The 22,571-nt window shown below is 43.5% G+C and overlaps 1 protein-coding gene across 2 annotated transcripts in view; it reads left to right on the plus strand.

Moving 5' to 3' along the window:
• The window catches only part of PDZD2 (PDZ domain containing 2), a 138,062-nt gene that overhangs the window by 71,818 nt on the left and 43,673 nt on the right, over positions 1–22,571 (plus strand). For both annotated transcript variants that reach the window (XM_059492293.1, XM_059492294.1), the window contains exons 3-5: positions 11,420–11,562; positions 12,204–12,336; positions 14,425–14,592. In XM_059492293.1, the coding sequence (XP_059348276.1) occupies positions 11,420–11,562; positions 12,204–12,336; positions 14,425–14,592 (444 nt within the window). The remainder of the gene's footprint in view (positions 1–11,419; positions 11,563–12,203; positions 12,337–14,424; positions 14,593–22,571) is intronic.

The raw sequence follows: 22,571 nt of genomic DNA on the forward strand, positions 1-22,571 counted from the left end.
CAGGAAAATTCTTTTTTTTTTTCTTCTCTGTAGGAAATTAGTTTGAAGTTGTAACCAAAATAGGGGAGAGGAGGTTGGGTTGATCTGCATGTCTTCAGCCACTGCTGTGCTGATCCCAGTGGCCTGCTCATGGCCAGTGCCTAGGGAATGTTGTGCTGAGAGAGCTTTTGAGGCATCTACGCTCCATTTCAGTGCCTTTTGCTTTCAGGGTGCTTCTCCCACAAGCAAGGGGTTGTTCTGCCATTTTGTCTCCCATTTTCTCTGTGCATGCTGCTCATAACAGCAATGCTGGATCATGAGGCGACAGGCGAGATTAATACTGTTTGTCGAGTGAACCTGCCAGGAGATTCCTGCGTTACTGGTTTGTGTGCATGTGCCAGTGCCCTTCTTCAGGCTTGCTTTCATCTCTCAGATCTTGATCTGTCTCTCCTTGCACTTGGCATTGCTATCACTGTGTATAAACAAATCTGCTAGGCTGTCTGCTGGTATGTTACCCTCAGTAAATATTGTACCTGTCAATTAGCAGGCAGCATTTAATGTTTACAGGTGGTTAAGTTATGCTGCAATGTTTTTAGGATGAACCTAAATGACTTTTAAAAATGTGGGGATTCAAAGCAGCAAAGCTGTGTATCTACCTGACAGGAAGATCTCTAAGATCTGGAAAGCAGACCTGACCTTGGAGAGGACCCAGGCTGGCAGCAGTGGGAGTCAAGGGCAGTGATTTAAGATTAGGCAGCCTCTGAGCTGGAGTAATGACCCATCATATCCTGTAAAGATTGGAAGCTTAAACACAGATATCAAAGTTTATTTCTTCTATTCAGTGGCCTGAGACAGGGTGTAGTTTTGCAGGGTGATTATACAGGCATAGATGGAAGAGAAGCATGGGAAGGGGCTTCTGGGGCCCACTAAAAATTATAAAGAAAAGGAAACTGTGAACTTTCCACTCAATATACCAGTCCTGTGGTTTCACTGTCTTGACTTGTAGGACAGAATCCCTCAGTTTTGTTCTCAGTTTCTCTGTCCTGGTCTTTTTAGAAGATCTGTGGACTGCTTTCTGTTGTTGTTCAGCCCCTAAGGAGTGCCCAGAGATGGCCAGATACAGCTGGCATGGGCAGGGATCAGAAGTAGGACTGGGGTTTGCAAAGATCAGATTAGGAGTGTGAGGGGCTGGAGTCTGGTTGTCAGAGGGGACCTAAACTGATCCAGGTTTTGCTGGCATGATGAGAAGTTTGGCTTTCAGGTTTGGCCAGGTTTGGCTTTCACTGATGAAGCCAGAGGAAGCTTGGACAAAGATAAATTATACCAGAACAGACTAGCCACCTTGGCTTCCTCCGTCCTCAGCAGGATGCTCTGAAAACCCTGAAAAACCCAGCTGTTAAGAGCAAAAACAAGACACCCCCCAGAGTGGCCTTGAATTCTCTTCTTTATAAGCATCCAAATTATTAAAGTCTTGAAATCCAGATCCAAATTTATCAGTGACTAGTGGAAACTGTGAAAAGAACATTAGGCAGCGTGAAAATGTTTTAATGTTTAAGGGAGGCAGGTGAGAGGAGCTGGGGCTGTGCATTTCAGCATTTCTCCAGTGCCAAAGATACGTGGCACGGGAGGAGTTCAGGGTGTCCTGGGTGGTGGTAGCGCTGTGGGGTGGGGTTGTGGTGGGATGCCTTTCCAGGATGGAAACAGATTAGCATCTGATGGTTCTGCAAACTGTGCACCATGCTTTTCTGAAGTCAGCGTGCCATCTATTACAAAAGGAGAGAAAGGGGAAGGCAAGGGAATGTTAATGCTTTGCCTCCTAGGGGTTTTTGGGCAGGTCTGGGTTTTGGCAGTAGTTGAGGATCTCGGCTCCATGCTGTTAACGCCATTGCTCTGGTCTCAGTCCCCAGAGCAGTGTGCCTGCCTAGCCAGCTTTGCTCTGACAGCCTGACTGAGCCCAGCTTGCATGGACCACAACTCTCTCCAGACGTGTGAGCCTGTATACAGGTGCACGCAGACGTGTCTGTATGTAGAGAACCAGCCAGGACTTGCTTTTGTACTGCATGATACATTTTATCAGCAGCTCTTTTCATTCTTCGGGCCCATTATTGCTTTCTTACTGACGTGGCTCATCTTGGGTAGGGATGAATGCTTTTGAATTGCATTTTACTTTGCAGTTAGGGAAGGCTGACAGCCATTCTACAGCAGTACTTGCCAATTAGTGTTGGTAAATGCCAGCATTACCTTGACTTTTGGTTAGTGGAAAATGTTCCTTATCTTGCCAAGCAGAAGAGGAAGGCTAATAGCACATTACAGGAATCAAAACATGAGGCTTGAGATAATGCAATGGCTTTAAGCATTTTACTATTTTGTTAAACTTGATGGGAAAAAAAAAATTCTCACCCTTTTGCTGTACCAAACTGTATAACTTGCTGTGAGCAAGGTAGTCCAGTGAAGCTACTGAAGCTAAGTTGCTTTACATCTATTTTTTTTGGCAGCCTAAGCAGTAATTACAGTTTCATCAAGGCTTTTATGGGATTCTTGTGATGCACGGTTTAGACATAAATAACGCTGGGTTTAGGTGTTAATGTAGATACTTTTAGTCATGTAAAGGCCTTCCTCAGAATCTGATTCAGTTCTTAACATCTTTTTATCTGTTGTGTTTTCTTCCAACTTTCATTAACATGGATCCTGGGGCTATCTGCTGTCTTGAAGTTTTAATGTGCACTGTGATAAGCATGTCTTTCCTCTTTGTTGTCTGTTTTGGGTTGTAAACTCTCTTAGGGACAAGGGCTGTCTTTTAATTGCAGCTGTACAGCACTGACAAAACTTGGCCTTGTTTTTGCTTGGGGTTTTAGGAAGTGCTTTGATGTAACTAGCAGTGAAATTACAGTTAATATTTTTTGCTGCCAGTTATGTTCCACCTTGCCATAAAACAACAAGCATCCCGATTTTCTGGGGTTAAGTCGCTTGCTGCCAAATTTTTTCAACTGACTTAAGATTCTGCTTGCCTTTGCTGTGATTTAAGTGATAGCTGCAGCTGTGGTGCTGTAGACTTTAATTTTGAATACCGACCTGTCCTTTTATCTTGTTTTTGTACTGAAGTTTCCAAGGGTGCTTGGATGTAGAGATGGTCTGGTAATGGATAAGTTACAATGTGTTGGTTTTACTGTGTCACCTTGAAACGAGGTCTTCAGTCTTGGAAATGAGCTATCCCCAAAGGCAGCACCGGAATGTTCAAGGTTCTGTTGCAGGAGGGCTCAGCCATGCTCAGCTATCATAAACCATAGGTGAAAACCCTTCTATGAAAGCATTTCCCACCCACAGAGAAAGTGGGTCTTTGGGCCTTTTCTCTTAATATTTTGTGTGCCCTAGTATAGAGACAGCAAACCCACAACTGAAATGCAAATGACTAGCTTTAGCTGAAATTCAAGTTCACACCATTTTATATTTTAATCATTAAGTGTGAATAGTTGAAACCAAGTGGACATGCCTAAAAATAGGGTATGTTGTCTGCTTAGGTGCTGCAATGTTTCAGGCATTTGTTGGAATTACAAAGCTACATAATTTGGAATTACAAAGCTACTTAATTTTTGAGGCAGAGTTGCCTCAAAAATTAAGCTGAAAGCACTGAGCAAATCCTAAAGATTCCTGCTGTGGACAGATGTAATACCAGTCCCTGTGAGACACCCCTCTTTAGCTGACATCAGTGTGTGGTGACCTACTCTAGGCTGGGCTTTAATCTGCTGCAGGCTGCACGGGAGTTTTCTGAGAAACTTCAGACTAAGCAACCAGCCATTCCCAAAAGCCCACCAAGAGCATGAGACTGGGTACTCAGTACCCAGTAGGGTACAAACACCTGTAAAAGCCTGAGCCTCCTCAGGGGCAATTGCCAGGCAGAAACCCCCTAGGGTCAGAGACAGAGGAGAAAATCCTTTGATCTCTCAATAACGATTCAGCTGATGGCAAGAGTGGAGCAGTTCAGAGGGGTGCAATCCAGATGGTGATGGTTCAGGATGACAAATGATTCCAGCAGGTTTTTGTGAGGGGTGATGGTGTCGTTCAGGTGCTTGCACTGGCTGATAAAATGTTAAAGCCCTTGCCAAGGAAATGATGTCAACAAGCAGTCTGTCTTGGGAGATGGATCCCTGGGCGACAGTCTTGCTTAAAGTCGAGAAATTTTCATCCACTCTGCTGTGCTGCCTGTTTTGTGTATTTTAATTATGTGTTTGTGTTTGGGGGAGGGTATGTTTTTGCTTTTTACTGTTCCCCAGGCTTCATCCCCTAGGACACTTCTCTTTTCATGGGGAAAGTACTCACATTTTTGTGAAAAGATGCCAAACGTCTGGCGGCTGTTTGTCCAAACAAGGGGACTTGTGAGATCAGAAATGAACACTTGAATGATATCACAGTTGTGTCTGTGCTTCTGGCTTTGAGGACATGGAGAATTTATATTGTCAATACTGTGTGATTCCTGTTGGGTTTGGGGATTTCCCCCCCTCTTTTAAGTAGTGTAGGAGACACACTGTATGGCTTGCATCACCCAGGGGCAGAAACCAAAGGCTTCAGTGGTTCAGCATTAAGAAACTTTCATAGGCGGTAAGGATGGACAAAGAACTCCTGTCTTGGAATAATTTATTGATAAAGAAATTTAAGATTATTTCCCTCCCCTGCTTTTGATTTATCTTGGAGTTGTTTAGCGTGCTTGTGCAACAAAGAAAACAAAACCCAAGGTAGTAGATGACAACAGGGGTCCTGCTTTCAGATCAACCTTAAAAATAAAATGGCTAAGATCAGATAAAAAATACACTCATTATCCACTAATGTTATGAATCTGCAAAAATCAGATTTTGGCATGATTTTCTGGTGCTAAGTCATTCACATTAATATCGGAGATGTGAAGAGTGATGGCTTTTGACTGTATCTTAAGACTGATGCGTTCAAGCTGCTCACCTGGTATGTGATGGTGCCAGTTAATTCCCCAGCTACCCATCTGTCTGTCCCACCTGCCTGCTGGGGAATGAGGAATAGTGTGGGAGGAGGCATGATGTGATCCAGGGTGGGGCAGGGTGCTGGGAGTAGTGCTTTTAATTGATCTCACATCAGTGAAGGATGCTGGGCAGTGGTGTGCGCTGGGACCATCCCAATGTTCTCCCTGTTCATGTAGAGAGGGTTTCTTGCACTACAGGTCTAATGTAATGCATTTCTCTTTGGGGCATTTTGTGCTGGTTTTCAGCTCTTGTGATCAGCATGCTGGTTGCCAGCTGCTGTGAAGCTTCTCGAAGTAAATTTTTATAATGCATGGAACTTGGAACTTTCTGTTCAGTGTCACGTTTCCAGAGCAGCTTGGTGACTGGTGAGGAAGATGCTTGCTTCTGCTGCTCCTGATGGGAGACCCTGAGAAGTTTGTAAGTGGGAACTGGTCCCTGCAGACAGACAGTAACAATCCATGTTGAATTGAGGGCGGGAGTCATCCCATGGGCTGCATTCAGGTCCATGTCAGTCAGTTGGTGTGTGCATACAGACTTTGCATGGTTATTGATAGTCATATCAGGGCTTATCTCTGTTTTTGTTTTAAAATTGTTACATATTTGTATCAGCTTCATCTGAATTGCTGCTGTGACAGAAAGTGTTTTTTCATAGACAACTATTTTACATTTTCCATTTTACTGTCTGGCTTTTTAACTACTTACGGTGTTTCTGTTTTCCATTTGTTTACACCTTGTTCCTGCCAAGCTTTTCTTTTATGAAAGATTTCAAAGCAATTTTTTTTCTTTTGTATATACAGATTTGCAGCTTCTTGAACACAGCATCATCAAAATAAGTCAAACCCCTTTTAAATCCCCTGCAATTAGCTAGTGAAGGGGAGGCGGGGGAAAGAATGGCTCCAGTGTCTTTTGCTCATTTATTTATTTATTTTCCTCAACACTCGGAGGAAAAACGTTCCTTTTTGTTTTATTAATGATGTGCTTATGAAATGGAGTGTTTGATGGTGTGCACTCGGAGCAGGCGGAAGGCGAGCTTCCCCACGTCGTGCTGGCAGCACGCTCCCTTTCTGATCTGCAGCTCTCTTAGTTCATTCCAGATGTAGGCTCGCTCTCAGCAGAGGCTGCCTGATGTACAATGGCTTCATGGCGGAGAAAAAACGGCCTGTGGGGACCCACTGGAAGCTTCCAGTTGTATTCTCTGTTCTCACTTGTGGTCGGTTACATAAGATGACCCTTCCCCTGTGGGCCCCCCACTTCGCAATTAATCCAAGTAGAATATTCATACTGTCTTTTAAAACATTTTAATTATTTGTAACCTAAGCACTTTGAAGTTGATCAGATTCAAGCGGGAGGAGGCATGATGTTGTGGTCCAAAGGACTGCCTGCTTGAAAGAGCCAAGTTGGGAGGAAAGTTGAGTCACTAAGAGTGATGTAACTGTGGTGAATAGAAATTAGCCATTAGTCCAGCTGCAGCCTGACTTGACCATTTGTGTTTCTGCTTGCTGTGTAAAGGAAGTAAAAAAATGCAAGTCTGGAAGGGATTTCAAGAGATGACCCAATCTCATCTCATCCTCTGAGACTGGCTTTGACAAATGTTGGTTCATCATGTCCATGAAATCCTTTGCTGGGAGGAATCCATGTAGGCAGGGCTGCTGCTGCCTGGGATTTCAGGCAAAGTCCATGGGGTGCATCTGGGCAGAGTCAAGGTTTATTCAAGTCCCTGACAATTTTTTGCTTCTTATTGCTTTGAAACTCTCAAAGCAAGTGTGTCTTTCTGAATGTCCATCTTCGCCAAATCTCAGGTGAATTGCGTGGCATTCTTTGGATTGTCTTATACAAGTATTCATGTCATGGTGAGAAACAAAGCCCACTTCACAAAATTTGAAGGGTTTAATACGGGATAGATCAATGAAGCAAAAGTAGCAGCTCTGAGTGCATGGCAGCAGCCAGAGGCTCACTCAATTTTTTTAGCCAGCAATCCTTTATACAGTTGCAGTTGCATTACTTTCTCACATGATTTTGCATGTTTTTGGAGCCAGTTTACTACAACTCCGCCTTTGGTTGCCACAGCATTGTGTAAGTCCACAGCTACAGTCTCCAATGGTCCATCAGGGGGACAGTCCAGGTTTGTCTTCTGATGCCACTTTAGACTCCTTTTGTGGTGTTTTGTTCTCTGCCTGTGCTATCTTGCTTATACATTTTTCAAGAGTGGTTGTATCTTGTGATACATCCTTTGCAAGCAGGTTTGCATCTTGTGATAGCCTTGCTTTAGGTGCAGTTTTAGTTACACTGTTCACAAAAGCAATTACGATTGCACTTTATCTACAGAAGTAGTTACAATTTCTAATAATTTGCAAAAGCATATATATAGTAGCAAAAGCCAACTGTTGTGTAGCGGATGGTAACATCCAGTTATGTCATGAACCTGTCCTCAAGGGCTGCGCAGGGTGCTTGTGACCTGCCTATGGCTAAGGAATATAGTTCCGTCTCCTAAGGAGTAAGCAAGGCTGGATATCACCTGGTTCCTGGCTGTGGTAGGGGCTGGTAGTGCCCCGCTCTCTGTCCTTGATGAGGATTTCTGGAGTTTGAGACTGAGCTGGCATCAGCGCATGTGTGCTTTGTGCTTCAAGCGCTTTTGCACCAAGAGCTGTGAGGTCACATGTACAGATTTCCTGTGTCTCTGGTGAACACAGCTGGGGGGATGTCATTCTGAGTTATTTAAAAGTGAAGCTCTGAGAATTATTCTGAGAGGATGGGAAAATTCAGATCTTAATAGAAATGTGGAACTGACAGCAGCTGAGCAGCAACCGGAATCGTGCAGGCGATCAAAGAGCAGTCAGCATTTAAACTCATCCTCTGGGCAGGGATTAAGCAGGCTCCAAGGGCAGTGACATCAGACCTACAAAATGCCAAAACTAACTGCACTTGGAGTTTCCTTTGAGTATTGCAAGTCTCTGGAGTGGAGTGAATGCACCAAAATCCTAGCTTTCATTTAAACACTAAGTGAGCTGGAAGCCTTTTTGTTCACGAGGGAAAGCTTGAAAATAGGATACTTCATCATTTTCAAAAATAAACACATTCATTATTACTTTTTTTTTTTTCTTCTTTTTTAAAGCATTTAAGCTTTGTGTAGTTTAACCTGGGAGTCCTCAACAAAACCAGCTTTAAAGTAAAATTTAAATGCATTTATAAATCCTTAGAATTGGCACAGAGCTTTACTTTTAAGGCTTTCCTGTGATGGACCCACTTAAGATGCATGTTCAAAGCAGCACCATTTTTAGCCAGCTGTGAAGTATCCCATGCTGCTCTGTACAGAGAACACAGCAGCTTCATGGGGAGGGAAAGGTGGTTCTGCTGGACACCCCCTTTCTCCAGAGGCCTCAAGGCAAGGCTGGCAGTCTGCTCTTCATACATAGCCTTCAAAACCTGGGAGTGACATCCCTCAGAGGTACGTGTGTGTTGGTGGGGGGCATTTGCTTTCAGTGCATGGTTAAGTGAAGAGCTATGAATGTTTTATGAAGGAAAGGGAAAGAACAGTGAGGGGTTCTGATTTCCAGCTGACGACGCTGAGTTGTTTATTCCCAGTGAAATCCCTGCAGCTGACCGAGGACTGAAGGGACAGCGTTTTCTTACACGGGACTTGGTGGCAGTGGCATTTGAAAATGAGTGAAAGAAATTCATGTTTGGGCATGTGCCAGATGGTTTTGTTGTCTTTGTGGATGTGTTTTTCTGCCCATGTTTGCATTGAGCAGTGCTTTACTTCGCAAGTGCTTTTGATTACTTTGCAACAGCTTTTGATTTTAGTGGGCATTCAAAAGGAAAGAGATTGGTACTTGCATCAAGAGCAGTAGTCTTGCCATTTGCTATTATTAAGTGCTATGTATATGAATATTTGAGAGTTGGTCAGTTAAGAATAAATTTGGGAATTTTTGCAATAAAATATGTGATAGAGAAGAGCACTTAGGAGTCCAAGCCAGGCACATTGTGGGCCTTGGTGTAACTTATGTTCCAAAAACCTTTTCCAAGTCATTGAAGGCAATTTTATGATTGTATTGTTAAATTTTATTGGAAAGTCTGCTTCCAAACTGGATTTAACAAAGGGGCATTTGTCGGGAGTTTAGTTCAAGCATGGCTTAAAGAAAAAGGCCATGAAGCCATACAATTGAGAGAAAAATAAAAGGTAGTTGCAAAGCAGTTCCAAAAGCAGTTCCCAGCCTGATTTCTATAAACAATTAGATTCTCTCAGGCATTACTTTATAAACAATAAGATTCTCAGACAGTCTTCCCATAACAAGCGAAACACCCTCTCTGGGAAAAGATGGCACCCTGGGAACAGATATGGAAGTTTTGGGAACCTTTCATATCACAGTGGGAACACTGGTTTTTTTTTTGTGTAAACAATCAACGGTATTGTAAAACAAAAGGAGTGGTTAGAGTTTTCTCTCTTAGCCTATCATAAACCTGGATTTTGGAATATGCATGAAGTTAATTAACACTGTTATTTAAAGTGACCAATCGATCAATAAACTTGAGTTCGATGCATCAAAGGATGGTCGTTCTCCCCTCACTTCAACAGACATTCAAAGTGGCATCTTATGAGGAGAATGATGGTCATCCTTTCAGCCTGGGCTTGGTTGGGGGAGATAGAGAGATTGTATTTCTCTGCTGTACTGTCTTCATTATGTGTGCAAGGACTTCACAGCAATAAAACTTCTTTGGAGCATTTTCATGCTGTAGTTCAGTTCTGTTTTTTAGCTAGATAAATATAGTTGACTCTTGCCCCTGCATTTAACACAGCATCTCATGTGTCACTTTAATTTATTTTAAAGCATCCTCTGTCCTGACATGTCCTGTTATTCAGCTGGAGACTGGCCCTTTATAAAGGCATTGAAGATCCCAGTTAAGCCTGCTGGGATATTGCCCATCTGCAAGGTATTCAAGTTAACAAATTACCCACAGGTGTATGTTTTCAGGCTCAAACTTTTGGTCACCTCTTACAGAACCTGGTTTGGTTTTTCTGTTTCTCCTACCTGTGGTCTAAGGGCTAGGATTCATTAATATAATAGATGTTGTTATTATTAATATTCATGTTAACATTAGTAATGTTGGTATTGATAATAATTAATTATTGTTATTTTTCACTTTATTCTTAAGATATCGTTGTAGCTACTGACCTCTTTGTTCTTTTTTTCTGGAAAAGTAATATTTTAAAAGTTTCAGGGATCAAGTGAAAAAAATCCACATTTTTTCACTTAATACTCGGATAAACAACAGTGGCCTAAAATCTGCAGGTTGCTGCCACAGCCCTTGGGTTTGCTGATATACTTAGCAGTTCTCCTTCTCAGAAACAAGCAGCAATTTGTGCATGCTCTTCACAGTTTGCTATGAAATTTTAATCATCTTTGCTACTTGGGCGTTTGGGTAGTGCGAGAATGTTACTTGTGTGCATAACACACCCAGTCAGAAATAGCTGACCTGGTGCCTGGTGACTACAACACATGGCTTAAAAATTGCCTCTGAATTGTGCATTTTGCTGTCTTACAAGCTTGAAAACTTCCAAGGGTTTTTCATAATCCTGTAGTCTTGGTTCTTCCCCTCTCTTGACAGCATCCTGGCAACTGCCTTACTTATCTTGCTTGCTTGTTTTTCTCTTTCCTTTTTTGCTCTGCTGATACTGTCACACTTGTGTTTCCTTGTGCCCAGTCCTGCCAGTAGGACTCATGGGAGCTAGTTTCTGTTTTGCATTTCATATTGCTCTGAAGTTTGTAAACTGCTTTTTGGGTAAATCTTTACAGCAATTAAAAATAAGCAAAACCAATAAAGGTGTCCTGAACATTGCTTATTACCTTGCTTATGCTGAAAATTATTCTCCACAGTGGGTAAATTCATTATTTACAATCTGTGCCACAGCTGCCCAGTAAGACATACTTGATTGGCAGCCGATAATTTGAAGTTGGTGGTTTTTTTCCTGTGTCTCAAATCCTGCAAACCCTTCTGGAGAGGGAAGCACTGCTGTGTGATGCAAGTCTGGTCCCTGCTGCAACAGCAGGTGCACCACCTGATGTTCAAGGTCCCGCTTGAACCACATCTTGGTCCTCTGCAGCCCTGCACGGCTCATCCTTGAGTTTTGGCGAAGGGGTTTGAGGCCACTGGTTGCTCCAGGAAGGACCAGGGCATTGAGAGCAGTGCCTCTGCGTGGCTCAGAAAAGCTGCAAACACCCCTGCAAGGAAACTTCTACATGCTGACCCTGCTCTGTGCTGCCTCCTCCTTTCTGCCTCCTTCGCTTGGACCACAGCTAACATAGCAAAGCTCAGCAGAAACACCAGTATAGCTTGGGCTATACAGGTGTGTGGTGATGGGCAGCAAGGTGCTAAATAGCTCCCTCCCATACCCTCCAGCCCTCTCCTGGTGTTCCAAATCCAAATTGAAGGACTTTCTGCACATTTTCTCTCAGCGAGAAGGTTGCCGCATATGGAAGATGCACATCCTGAAGGGGACAGACGGGCTGGGAATCCAGATCACGGGAGGCAGAGGGTCAAAGCGGTCCCCTCACAGCATCATCGTCACCCACGTGGAGGAAGGTGGCTCTGCACACAGGTGAGGTGACAGTGGTGCCTTCATGGTGGTGGGTGGGATGGGATAACCATCACTGTTATCTGGGTTCATGAGAGGAGTTCAGGGTTTTGCCCTCCCATGGTGTGAGGGTGAGAATATGGCATTGTCAGACTAAAAATTTATTTTTGTGTTTGATCACTGAAGCTTCTTCTAGAAGGTTTTGTCCAAACTGTAGACAGGTCAAACACTTCCTTGGTGGTGGAGGGAAAACCAAGGAGCCTGATGGCTTGTTGGGCTTTTCCCCCAAGTCCATTTTTGGAAGATGTGCCTTTCCCATGGGATCAGTTGTGCAACCCCAGGGTCCTTACTGACTGCCCGGCTGTTCCTCATGGGGTGGAGATGGGGCTTGCTACTGTTCCCTTACCTAATCCAGTGGGGCACAGAGAGGACTTGTGGAGTCTCAGCCCTGCAAAGAGGGTGAAATTCCCCTGGTTATAGTAATGATTTCAGGTGGGCACCTTTCTTGAGCCCCTTTTTCTAGAAAGTAACACTGCACTGATCAGTGCAAGCTCAGCATAGTGAGATTGTACGTTGTCCATGCCTCCGCATCCCACCACGTTCCAGCGGAGCTGGCCCTGTGGTAGGACCACCTGCAGCTCCGTGTTCCCGCTGTGTTTCTGCAGGGATGGCAGGCTGATGGCCGGCGATGAGCTCCTCATGATCAACGGGCAGTCGCTGGTGGGGCTCTCCCACCAGGACGCCGTGGCCCTCCTCCGCTCGGCCGCTGGCCTGGTGCAGCTGGTGGTCTCCAGCAAGGTACAGACATCTCCTGGGTGGGCTCACTAACGTACATCCGCAAGTGTTTGAGCAAGTGCTGCGTGAAAAGGGCGTATTTTCCATAGGGAATCACGTGTGCACTTCTGCTGCTCTAAATTTAATGCGCAGCGAGGGGAAATATATCAGTAGCTGCCATAAATCTGTGGCAAATCAGCACAGTATAGACCAAATTAATGATTTGCTTGTACTGTCACTGTCACTCAGTGTGCAGATGAGCATTTATTCATGCACACGTTACCTAAGTTTTGGCCAAAACCGTTTTCTTAAAATTACATGCTGAGTAGAGCCGGCTGTTCGGAGCCTCTTCTGCTTCCTGCCTGCACAGCCTGTGTACCTCTCATCTCTGTCCTATCTGTGTGCCTGAGATTTCTTGAAAATTATCTCTTGGCTTGAGTTCCTTATTTTGTCCTTGTTAATAGCATGGAATGGAGCTCTTACAGATAAAGGAACATGAAACTTCAGGGAAATGAGAGTGGAACTCATTTATCAGCTGGACTCTTCGTTCTGCCTTGATCACAGAAGAAGTTGAGGGGATATTACATAATATTTTGCTTCTTTGTTTAAGAACACTCTGCTCACCTCCATTTGCTCTTCTCCATGGAGCATATCCTGCTGCCCCTGGACCTGGGTTGCCGCAGGTGTTTGGTGCATGGCCAACCAACTCCCAAAAGCACCCAGGGATCTCAAATTAGGACCTGACTGCAACGTGGGGGTCACCAGGGCCTTTGAGGTGGTGACAGGAACATCTTGGCCCAAATGGAGCACTCATATGCCTGCATTTCCACGGTGTCAGCATGCCACTGTGTCAGAATTTTAGATCTTTTTCTTAGCTTCACCTTCAGATTTCCCCAGCCACCCAAAGCAGGTTTCTGTGACTTTAATGTCTTTTGCTCTTAAGGCTTCCCTGGATGCTGCATGCGCGTGTTTTTCAAGAAAAGTCTCTATTCCACCATATCCAAAGTGAAGAGCCTGTGACTTCTCTAACATTTCTGTTAGACATTGAAGTTCATTGCAGACCTTCTTCAGGGTCACAGTCTAGCATTAACCCCACAAGTGTTTATTCTGGAAACACCACACTTTGTCCTGAAGTAGGTACATTTTGTGTTTCCTTTAGACAGCTGGATTCTGCCAAAGCACACGGCAGTAGACTGCATTTATTTCTCCTTAAAATTAAGTGCTTGTTCCTATGGTGACCTCATCAAAATAATCATCATGCAAAAACTTAGGGCATAAAACTTCAGTTTCCTGATCAGACTGTGAATCTGCCTGTCCTGGGCTCTGTACGCTTGGACAGTTTTCATATCCTTGAAGAGGGACTTGGAAAGGCAAGCAGTAGGGAATACAGCCTGTCCTGTATTTCTGGCAGCCCCAGAAAAGGTGTAGATAGGTGAAGTGTTCCCTAGTAGCTCCCTCTGGGCATTCATTATTTGTTGGTATAGGAATGTAGCTTTGCCTTTTGGTCTGGTGATCAGTAACACAGAATTTGTTCTGAAAGCAGTGAGCCTGTCTGGCCACTGCTTTTGGTTGAGGCACGTGTGCCTACCAGAAAACATGGCAAAGACTGGAAGCAGATGCTTGAGCATCGGGAATGAGTTGGTAGAGGATTGGTGGGTTAGTTTTCATTGTATTGTCCTAAGTAGCATTGTCAGTGTATTATTTTGTCTCTAGGTAGATAAACATGTAAAGGGAACGTCCGTCCGTAGGGAGGGAACAGGAGCACAGGGTGTGATTTGGGTTTCAATGGCGTGAGTAATGAGGTCTGTCAACTCTCAGTTCACTCTCAGTGACATTTACTAAATCCAAAGTGGGGAGGAACAGGCTGCCGAAGAAGCATTTATTTTAAGTTCTTCTTTATGAAATCTAAATATTCTAAGCATGAATTGGCCTACATTTATTATATATAAACTTTAAAACCAAGCCTGCTGTTTATAACCAGACCATTAAAAGTTTGAGCATGTGGAAGTGTGTGGAAGGAGCTCACACTGGGCAGGTGAGATGGGGCAGCTTTACTGTGGCACTGGTGTTTTTCTGCATGTGATGTAAAATATTGTGTTGTCTCTCGGGTAGGAATCTTCTGAAGGGGATCTTCTGAAGTATCCATCTACCAGTTTGCCAGACTTGCTTAGCACTTGTTCAGTCCAAGACTCTGTCTCTTGCACTGACAATAAGGAAAATGAAGAGCCGGAAGAGGAAGATGTGAAAGGAGTGAATGTGTCTCCTGAAAAACTGGTTGCTGTAAGTGTGGTTTTGGTGTGACATTTTTACTCTCTCTCTCAAAGCCCGTTTGCATCTTCTTGCCCGTTACATTCTTCTACAGCCTGACAAGGAGCACATCCTTGAGACCAGGCAATCCCACCCCACCCAGCCCTTCTCTGCACGGGATGTGGGGGAGAAGCTGGAAAGGGGATGGCATTTACCACAGCCCCTGCCACCTCTGAGCTGCAGCAAGGCAGCAGCCCAGGGAACAGGAGCTCTCGAGGCCTCCAGCCTATGTTGCAATCATGGTTTTGTTTTTCTCTTTGATTGTTTTCCACCCACTTCCACTGCTTTTGTTGGATCTAATGCAAAGTCTCTTGCCATGCTTACGCAGTTACATGCTCTTCTTTCCCCTCCTTTTGTAACAAAACTTATTTAACAGTTTATGATCCAAGTCTTGAAGTTTATATTTGCTCTGTCAAAGCCAACAGACATTTTGGAGGAGGGATAGGAATTTCTGGCGGTGAACCATAGTTGAAGTTCTGAATAAATGCTGCTGGTTGATAATCTCACTTGCATTCCCTTCAGGGCTGCATTAAGAAGAGATTAAGAGGGTTATTGTTATTTATTTGTAATGCAGCAGCTCTATGAAACTTCATAGGTCTTCTGGGCCTTTTTTGTATGGTGCAGACAAAAAATAAAATTATGTTTCTAATCTAAAGAGCTTGTGGACTGGTTTTCCGACAAGGGAAGGCAGGTGGATTCTCTTGAAGATTTTATCTATTTCTTATTTTCCCTTCTTGTCTTCCCCTCACACTCTTTTCTGGTAAAATAAATCAGTTAAACCTTTTGATGGCTCAGATATGATACTGGTTTGGTGATTTGTTTTGATTTTATATTTTTACACTTACACCTGAGCAAAAAGGCTTTTCCCCAGGATGAGTCTCATGATGCTGATGTTTACTTCCTACATGCCTGTCATCTCTGACTTACTTTGAGTCAATGTTTATAACACTCTCACACATCTTAATACTCCGACAAATTTTGTTATTTCTTCACTGTCTTCTCTTCTATGTGCGAGGGTGCCTTTTTTGGGGGATGAAGAGAAAAACAAATAAATGTGGGACTCTTAGCATGCTGATGTTGGTGTAGTGTTTGTGTGCGAACTTGAGTGGGCATCTAAGCATTCTTTCGACTATCAAAATACTTTGAATTCTTCTACATATCATGCTTTCTATTCTGGTAATTTCTAATAAGGCTATGGCTTGGCAGCTCTTAAATATAAAAATCAATTTTGACAAAATTTAATTATGTGTGGCTTTAGGATTAAGCTCCCTGGCATTCCACTAACTCTTTCAGCACACACTGGGAGTTATCTGTCACTTGGTTTGCTCATGTCTATTCCAGCAAGGCTCTGCCTGGTTGCCAGTGATGGCTTTTTCATGAAGTGTTTCCTTTCCAGATTAATGTTGTGCTCAGGGAGGCTCAGGATGGTTGAGGTGCTCGTGACCATGAGGACACAGCTGCATGAGCCTCCCAGAGCCCTTCTGCTTGGACTTGAGTTGAGAGCCTGCCCTGATGTCCATCGCAGTGCCACTGCAGCTGGCAGTGGTGGTGGCCACTAACTCAGAGCCAGCTGGATTTGCCTGCCTGTCGGGCGCTCTCACCCTTGATGGCAATAGCTCTTGGCTTTCAGAATGCAGCACTGGAAGGTTGAGGGGAAATCACAGAAATAAACACTTTAGAGGTGTAGCAGCAGGGTTTTTTTTTTCATTGTCTTCTCTGCTTCTAGTAATTTCTTTTGTTGAAAGGATGTAATTTAAAGAAATGTAGTAAGTTATTGGTGACTTTCAGGACCTCTTCTGTTTTTGCTTGATCTGCAGATGAAGTCATTGCTTTTCTGATCCAAAGCACAGAATGTGGTTGTGTTCCCCTTGCAATTGCTGTGTCAGCCTCAGAGTGCAGACAGGCCTCTCTGCAGCCTGGGGTGGGCAGAGTCTGTAGTGTGTAAACCTCTCATTTTTACCTTTATCCTCATCCATCCCACTCAGGTCTGGGCAGCCTGAGCTGGGCTGGGCTGTGCAAATACTGCATATCACAGAGGAAGGTAAATGTATGGAAAAGATAAAATTCATGTGGCTTTTTTCCTCCTGGCAAGACTGGGAGGATTTTTCATAGCAAAGCTTAGAAGATGATTTCAAGGCCAGTATGAAATCAAAGCATCACAAAATTTTATTTTTAAATTTATATGAATGTATAGTCCAATTTATTATTGCACAATTGCTCTGGAAATCACTGCTCTGTGCTGCTCTCACGCTTTTGATGATATTCATGTGTCTTCTCTTTCTCTCACATATATTCTATTATATCTGTACTGTAGATAAGGGATGACAGTGTGGCTGAGGATTAAAGCAGGAACTAAGCTGGGCTATTTTTAATCAGCGCAAATGTAATTGTATTGGACTTTCAGGATGGGTGGTACTCAAGGTCTGCACCAGGTAAGTGAGACTGTGATCTCAGCCTAAGAGTCAGTCTTAGATTTGAAGCTGACTCTCAACTCAGCCCTGTCCAGGAGTTAACCTTTCTCACCTCTGACAAGTGGTTAATGGATTTTCTTGTTCACTTTGCAGGGCTCTGGAGGGACTTAAAGGGGTGCTGTCAGGTGCTTATGTCATAATGAGTAATTCAGAGTGTTTTATTGTCAGCTGAGGCTTCACTGTCCCTTTTCTGACCCAGAACAATGTCTATCTAATTCTTAAAAAAGTCTAGAAGATACTAAAAACTTGCAGGAGCGTCTAGGTTTGTCAGAGATATTGTGTCATTAACTTCTCTGTGAGTACAATCCACTGCTGAGCGTTCAAAGCCATAATTAATAGACCTGATGGACTTGTGTTTTAGCACCTGATTGCCTAAAGGCTGAACCAGGCAGAAAAAACAATCACTTGGAATGAAGGTTTGTATTCAAATATTCATCCTTGTAGCTACTTAGAACTCAGCTGGACCAGGCTCTTAAGGAAAGTGTCGTAAGTTGTCACTGTTTTGAAATGGGACACCACCCCAAGGTCCCTTCCAACCTGGCTTATTTTAAAAATCTGTGGGAAAAAATAGTTAAAATTAAAGTTATCTTTTCTAGATGCTGGTCGTGAAAAAATTTCCCCATGAGCAGTTGTTTTCAAGTCTTTTAAGTTCTGCTCCAGCATTTTTGGACAGGAAAACAGAGTCTGAGCTAGTCAGCTTCTGCAGAACACAGCAGAAGAGTTTAGTGACATTTGAAAACTGTAATTTAAGTCTTACTTGAAAGTCCACTTGTTAAGTTTCATTAATAAAAATCACATAATACAATTTAAATGGAATTCTGCTTTTACAGTCTTCTTATGTAAAGCCCTGTTTAACATGAAACATGCCTTAAAGTTTTAACTTCATTAAGACTTGTGCTGCCAGGCAGAAAAAGGATTACAATAATGTCCTTAAAGTGCAATTCTTTCAGGAGTAGTTTGTCCAAAATGTTCCTTAACTTCAGACATGAAGCACTGGCCAGAGAGTTGTGTTATCCTAAACGGTCCTGAGACATTTCGGGGATTTTTAACTCCTCCACCCCAATCCATATTTTGCCATGTGCAGTTGATACTGCTGTTCTAAAATGTCACTATTTATGTCCAAGTGCAAAATAGTATAATATGATAGTATTTGCCTTGCATGATTTATTTTTAATTCTAGTTCACTTTTACTAATGTTTCTGTTGCTTGAAATTGAACCTGCCATTGCATTGCTGGCTGGTGGATGAACCTGGGAAGTGAACTCTAAAGAGAAGGCTCGCCTGCCAAGAATTTACAAAGTGTCCAATGAATTTGGGGATTTTTGCTCCCTAGACAGAAGCATGTGCCATTCGTAGTTCCTTCAGAAGTTACTTGCCTTTGTGTGGTTCAATATCTGATGGTCTGAATATTTTTTAAATGTTCAGCTTCAGTGACCAGCTTTATATTAATGGCTTGAAATTTCTAGAGGTTTGTAAAACACAGCAAGAGGATGTCTGCCTCAGAAGGTTTGGATCTGTAGTTGCTGGAGGCAGGGATGGAAGGTTGGGGACTGCTCCTCTGTACTTAAATCTTGTGTTCTTCCCAGATTCCTAAATCTGCTATTGCTGATGCTGGAGGCAGGACCCTGAGCTGAGTCTATTCCATGCAGAATAGAACTGTAAAAAGAGAAAAGGAGCTCACCCTCATATCTTCCTTTTGAGGGGGTGCTGGGAAGGGAATTTGCCTCACTGGGCCCAGGCTCACCATGCAGGCAAGTCCTGGGGACACCACCTCTGGCAGCACCCCCAGCTGCGTGACCCTCTGCTGTGGGGTGTCAGGGCCTTTCTACTCATATTTAATCATTTTGAGATGACATGAAGTGTGGGATGTGTGCCTTCATGTCAGTGCCAGGCGTGTTGCATGCAGAGACATCCATGACCCTGCAAGGTCTTCACCCTCCTACCAGTAGCAGAAACAGGATGGCTGCTGCTAAAGGTTCCTTGTGTGATCCACGTTACCTGATCCCTGCCAAAGCCCACTTGTGGTTTTCATGCGACATGTAGCTGAAAGGGGATAAATAAACCTGTTTGGTGAATGTGAAGATTGCATTTGTTTAACTCTGCTCCCTCTCAGTTCATATTTTGTTTCTCTGTGCTGCAGGACTGACTAGTTGTTTTCTGCCATGAGCCTTTCTGTCTTACCAGGGAATCCACACATAATTACCTGTAGCCATGCAAGCATAATGAAGAACAGGATAACAATGCCATAAGTTTAAAAACAGTCTTGGGGTCAAAAGTTCTTCTGGAAATACTGAGAGAAAATTTCAGAGAAAGCATTGAGAAGGAACAGGAAGCATAACTCAACAATTAAATGTGTTCAGGGCGTGGAGAGGGGCCCTCGTTACTTGGAGTACTGGAGTGTTTGTTCCCATTAGGGCACTGCAGTCTCAACACAGGCTGCAGAAACACAGCTCACTCCTCAAACAGCGCTGCATGGCTGGGAGAAAAGCAAGAAACATATTTTCCTGGCAGAAATTTGCTTAGCAATGAGAGGCTTTACTTAGGGATGAGGGGAAGGGGAAAAAATTGAAGAGCCTGGTGTGGGGCTTTTTTATGTACTGGGAAGGGTTCAACAACTCTTTTCCTCTTTGTGGTGATGACTGGCAATGTTTGCAGATCCTGCCCTGTGCCCCATCTCTCTTGGAAGGGGCAGGCAAGGGCAGGGTCCAGCTGTACCTTGGCATGGCTCGCAGCTGCTGCTCAGCTGTAAATGCTGAATTTGTTGGAAGTATGGCTGTACTGTACCTTTCTGAGGTACAGTATATGTCCTGCATATCAATGGGCTCTGTGCCCATGCAGTGCCCTTCCCTCATGCTGTGGTTGATGAGACACACTGGGTCCTTCAGTGACACCAGAAGCAACTTTTCAGAGTAAATGTAATTAGGAATTTGGGCAACAGAAAATGACAAAATGCTTGGAGACCAAATCTTGTTCACACAGTGTTAGGGTTTCTAGTGTTTCTATAAGCCCTATCACGTTAAAATAGGCAATTGCAGTTGGACTTGTTGTGGGGGGTTGCTCAGCAGTGGGCTGGTTGCGGTGGTGTGACACTGGTCAGGGCTGGGGGAAGGTGTCACTTGAGCTGGGGGAGCAGGAAGAGTGCTGAAAGGCCTCCAGGGGTGCAGCATCTCTGGATTACTGTTTTTCACACATTGTAAAATTCACCTGTCAAGGAGACATTAACATGAGTGCGTTGTTCGTGTCAGGAGGGAGCTCCTCAGAGCACTCCTGTCATTCCCATTGCCTGGCTCCCAGCCTTTCTGGGCCTTTTCCTACTGCTTCCATCTTAAAGGCAGAGACCAGAGAAAACTCCTTCACCCAGGGTCCAGTACTTGAAGGGTTCTCTGTAGATGTGATGCTGTCTCCAAATCATGAATGCCTCCTGTTGCTTGGGCTGGTGGAACATAATCTTTCTTACTTGACCATAAATAACAGTGTGGACAATGCCTAGAGTTACAGTTTTTGCTCTTCCCATGTGATGAAAGCCGAGTCAGCAGAGTTATAGAAACACAAGTTTATCTATGGTACAGGTTCTGCATGGTCTTTGTTTTTGTGAATGAGGGCTTTTCCCATAAAGCATCAGATACAGTACAGCCTGTCTCTCGTTTGGCTGTTTGGATAACTGCCCGGTTTTGAAGGAGATGAACTGCCTTTAACAAGCTAAAAATAACACCCTCATGGCACTGGAACAAGAGAAATGCTGTCACAGCCATGCAGTTCACATACATTAGCAGAAGTATGATACACACTCGAGAATTTTTGAGTTAGTGTGAATGTCTCAGAGCCACATCTGCAAATTTTTGGCTGTGTGCACTGTCCAGTCTTGGCTGGAATCAGGTAAAAATAATTTGAGATGTGCTGTGTAGCATCCATAATGTACGAGATTTCAGATCCTTGAAGATGCAGGTAAGAAAGACACGTCATCCAGGTATGAAAGACAATTCTTACATATTCCATATCTTCTTGTATACTTAGGATGCTATAAAATGCCAGTTTGCAGCTGAAATCCAAAGCTCCCACCAGTGGTGTCATGGGAACACTCTCTGCAGCTGTTGGTTGACGTCGGTATATTAAGAAGGTCTTGTTTCGTTCTCAGGAGAGCTATTTATTTTGAGGAGTGATTATTGCATATTTTGTCCTTCAGTGGGAATTAAAAGATTGTCATTAAAAAAAAAATAAAAGAAAAAAAGATAAGCTATTTATTGTTTGTTATGATGTAAAGGCTCCAGATTTGTGGTAAGCATGAACTGAGCATGTATTAAACAAAATAATGGAGTAGCTGAACCAGCTTTCACACTGCTTGAGTTCCATGTTTGTCATACACTCATGGAATCCCTTAGGTCTCTGCTGTTTACTGAGACTGGTCTTCTGGGATCTCTCTGCAGCACATAGAGACATCTCGTGGGCAGTGACTAAACTGCATGGAAAGCATGTGTCCTGCTTTTTTTTATGTTTTGGGGGAGGAAAAAGGATAAACCATAAAAAAGAGAACAGCAGGGATCTGTTTGTGTGCATTTGATTTCCTTTAGCTCAAAAGCTGTTTCTAGTGGAAAATCATAATATACTGCAGAAGAAGAGTAATCTTGTCCAAAAAGGATTGGGAACTGTTTTGCTGGGAGCATCTTACTGTTTCCAAGGCATGTGTTGTCTGCGATATGTGTTTCTTGGAAAACGTAGCTGCGTTAGCCATTTCCTGCTTTTCTTCATATTTAAAAGGATATTTTTTAGAAATTTTTTCTCTTTGAAAATTATTATGAATAATTTTAGTGACTCTATGGATATCCGAAAATGGAGTGTGCTTTGCTTAGCTGCAGCTCTGACCAGTGAGTCATTGGAGCCAGCACAGCTGGGACCCTGCTTCATCAAGAAAGAACCTGCCAGCATCCTCTGAGCAGTGGTCAACACATGGTGGCTCCTGGTGTCAAACACATTCAAGAGGGTTTTGGAGAGTCTCATAAAAATAAATACAGCATTACTGAAGATGAGAGTAGCTCAGCTCTGCCACAGTGCATTTCCAGTCTGTTTACAGAGTGGGCATAGGCAGATATTGCTGCTGTCTTTGTGCTGGTTAATGACAGGTTTTGTTTCTTGTGCAGGTTTGTGTATGGCTCTGAATCTACTCTTGTGTATCTACTCTGTAGATTTTGAGAAGAGACACAAAAATAACTGCTAGGAGTTTGTGCCTAGTGAAGTGAATAGCAATTCCCTGTCTAGCAACTACTGCATTGTACTGAAGGCTTAGGGTTACTTTTGAGTGCAGGCATTTAGTTAAGTGGCAGACTAGACACCACTTTAAAAGCTTTTGTTTTGTTTATTTGGCATTTCCACCTATTCAGAAAGCTGGGCAGCTCCAGTTCTTGACTGTTTATCAGATTTCCTGATCTCCTGCTGCACATGAACCAAGAGTTTTCCAACACTTTCTTTAAAATTAAGTAAAGGAGGG

Source organism: Ammospiza nelsoni, chromosome Z (genome assembly GCF_027579445.1).
Source record: "Ammospiza nelsoni isolate bAmmNel1 chromosome Z, bAmmNel1.pri, whole genome shotgun sequence".
Lineage (NCBI taxonomy): Eukaryota > Metazoa > Chordata > Aves > Passeriformes > Passerellidae > Ammospiza > Ammospiza nelsoni.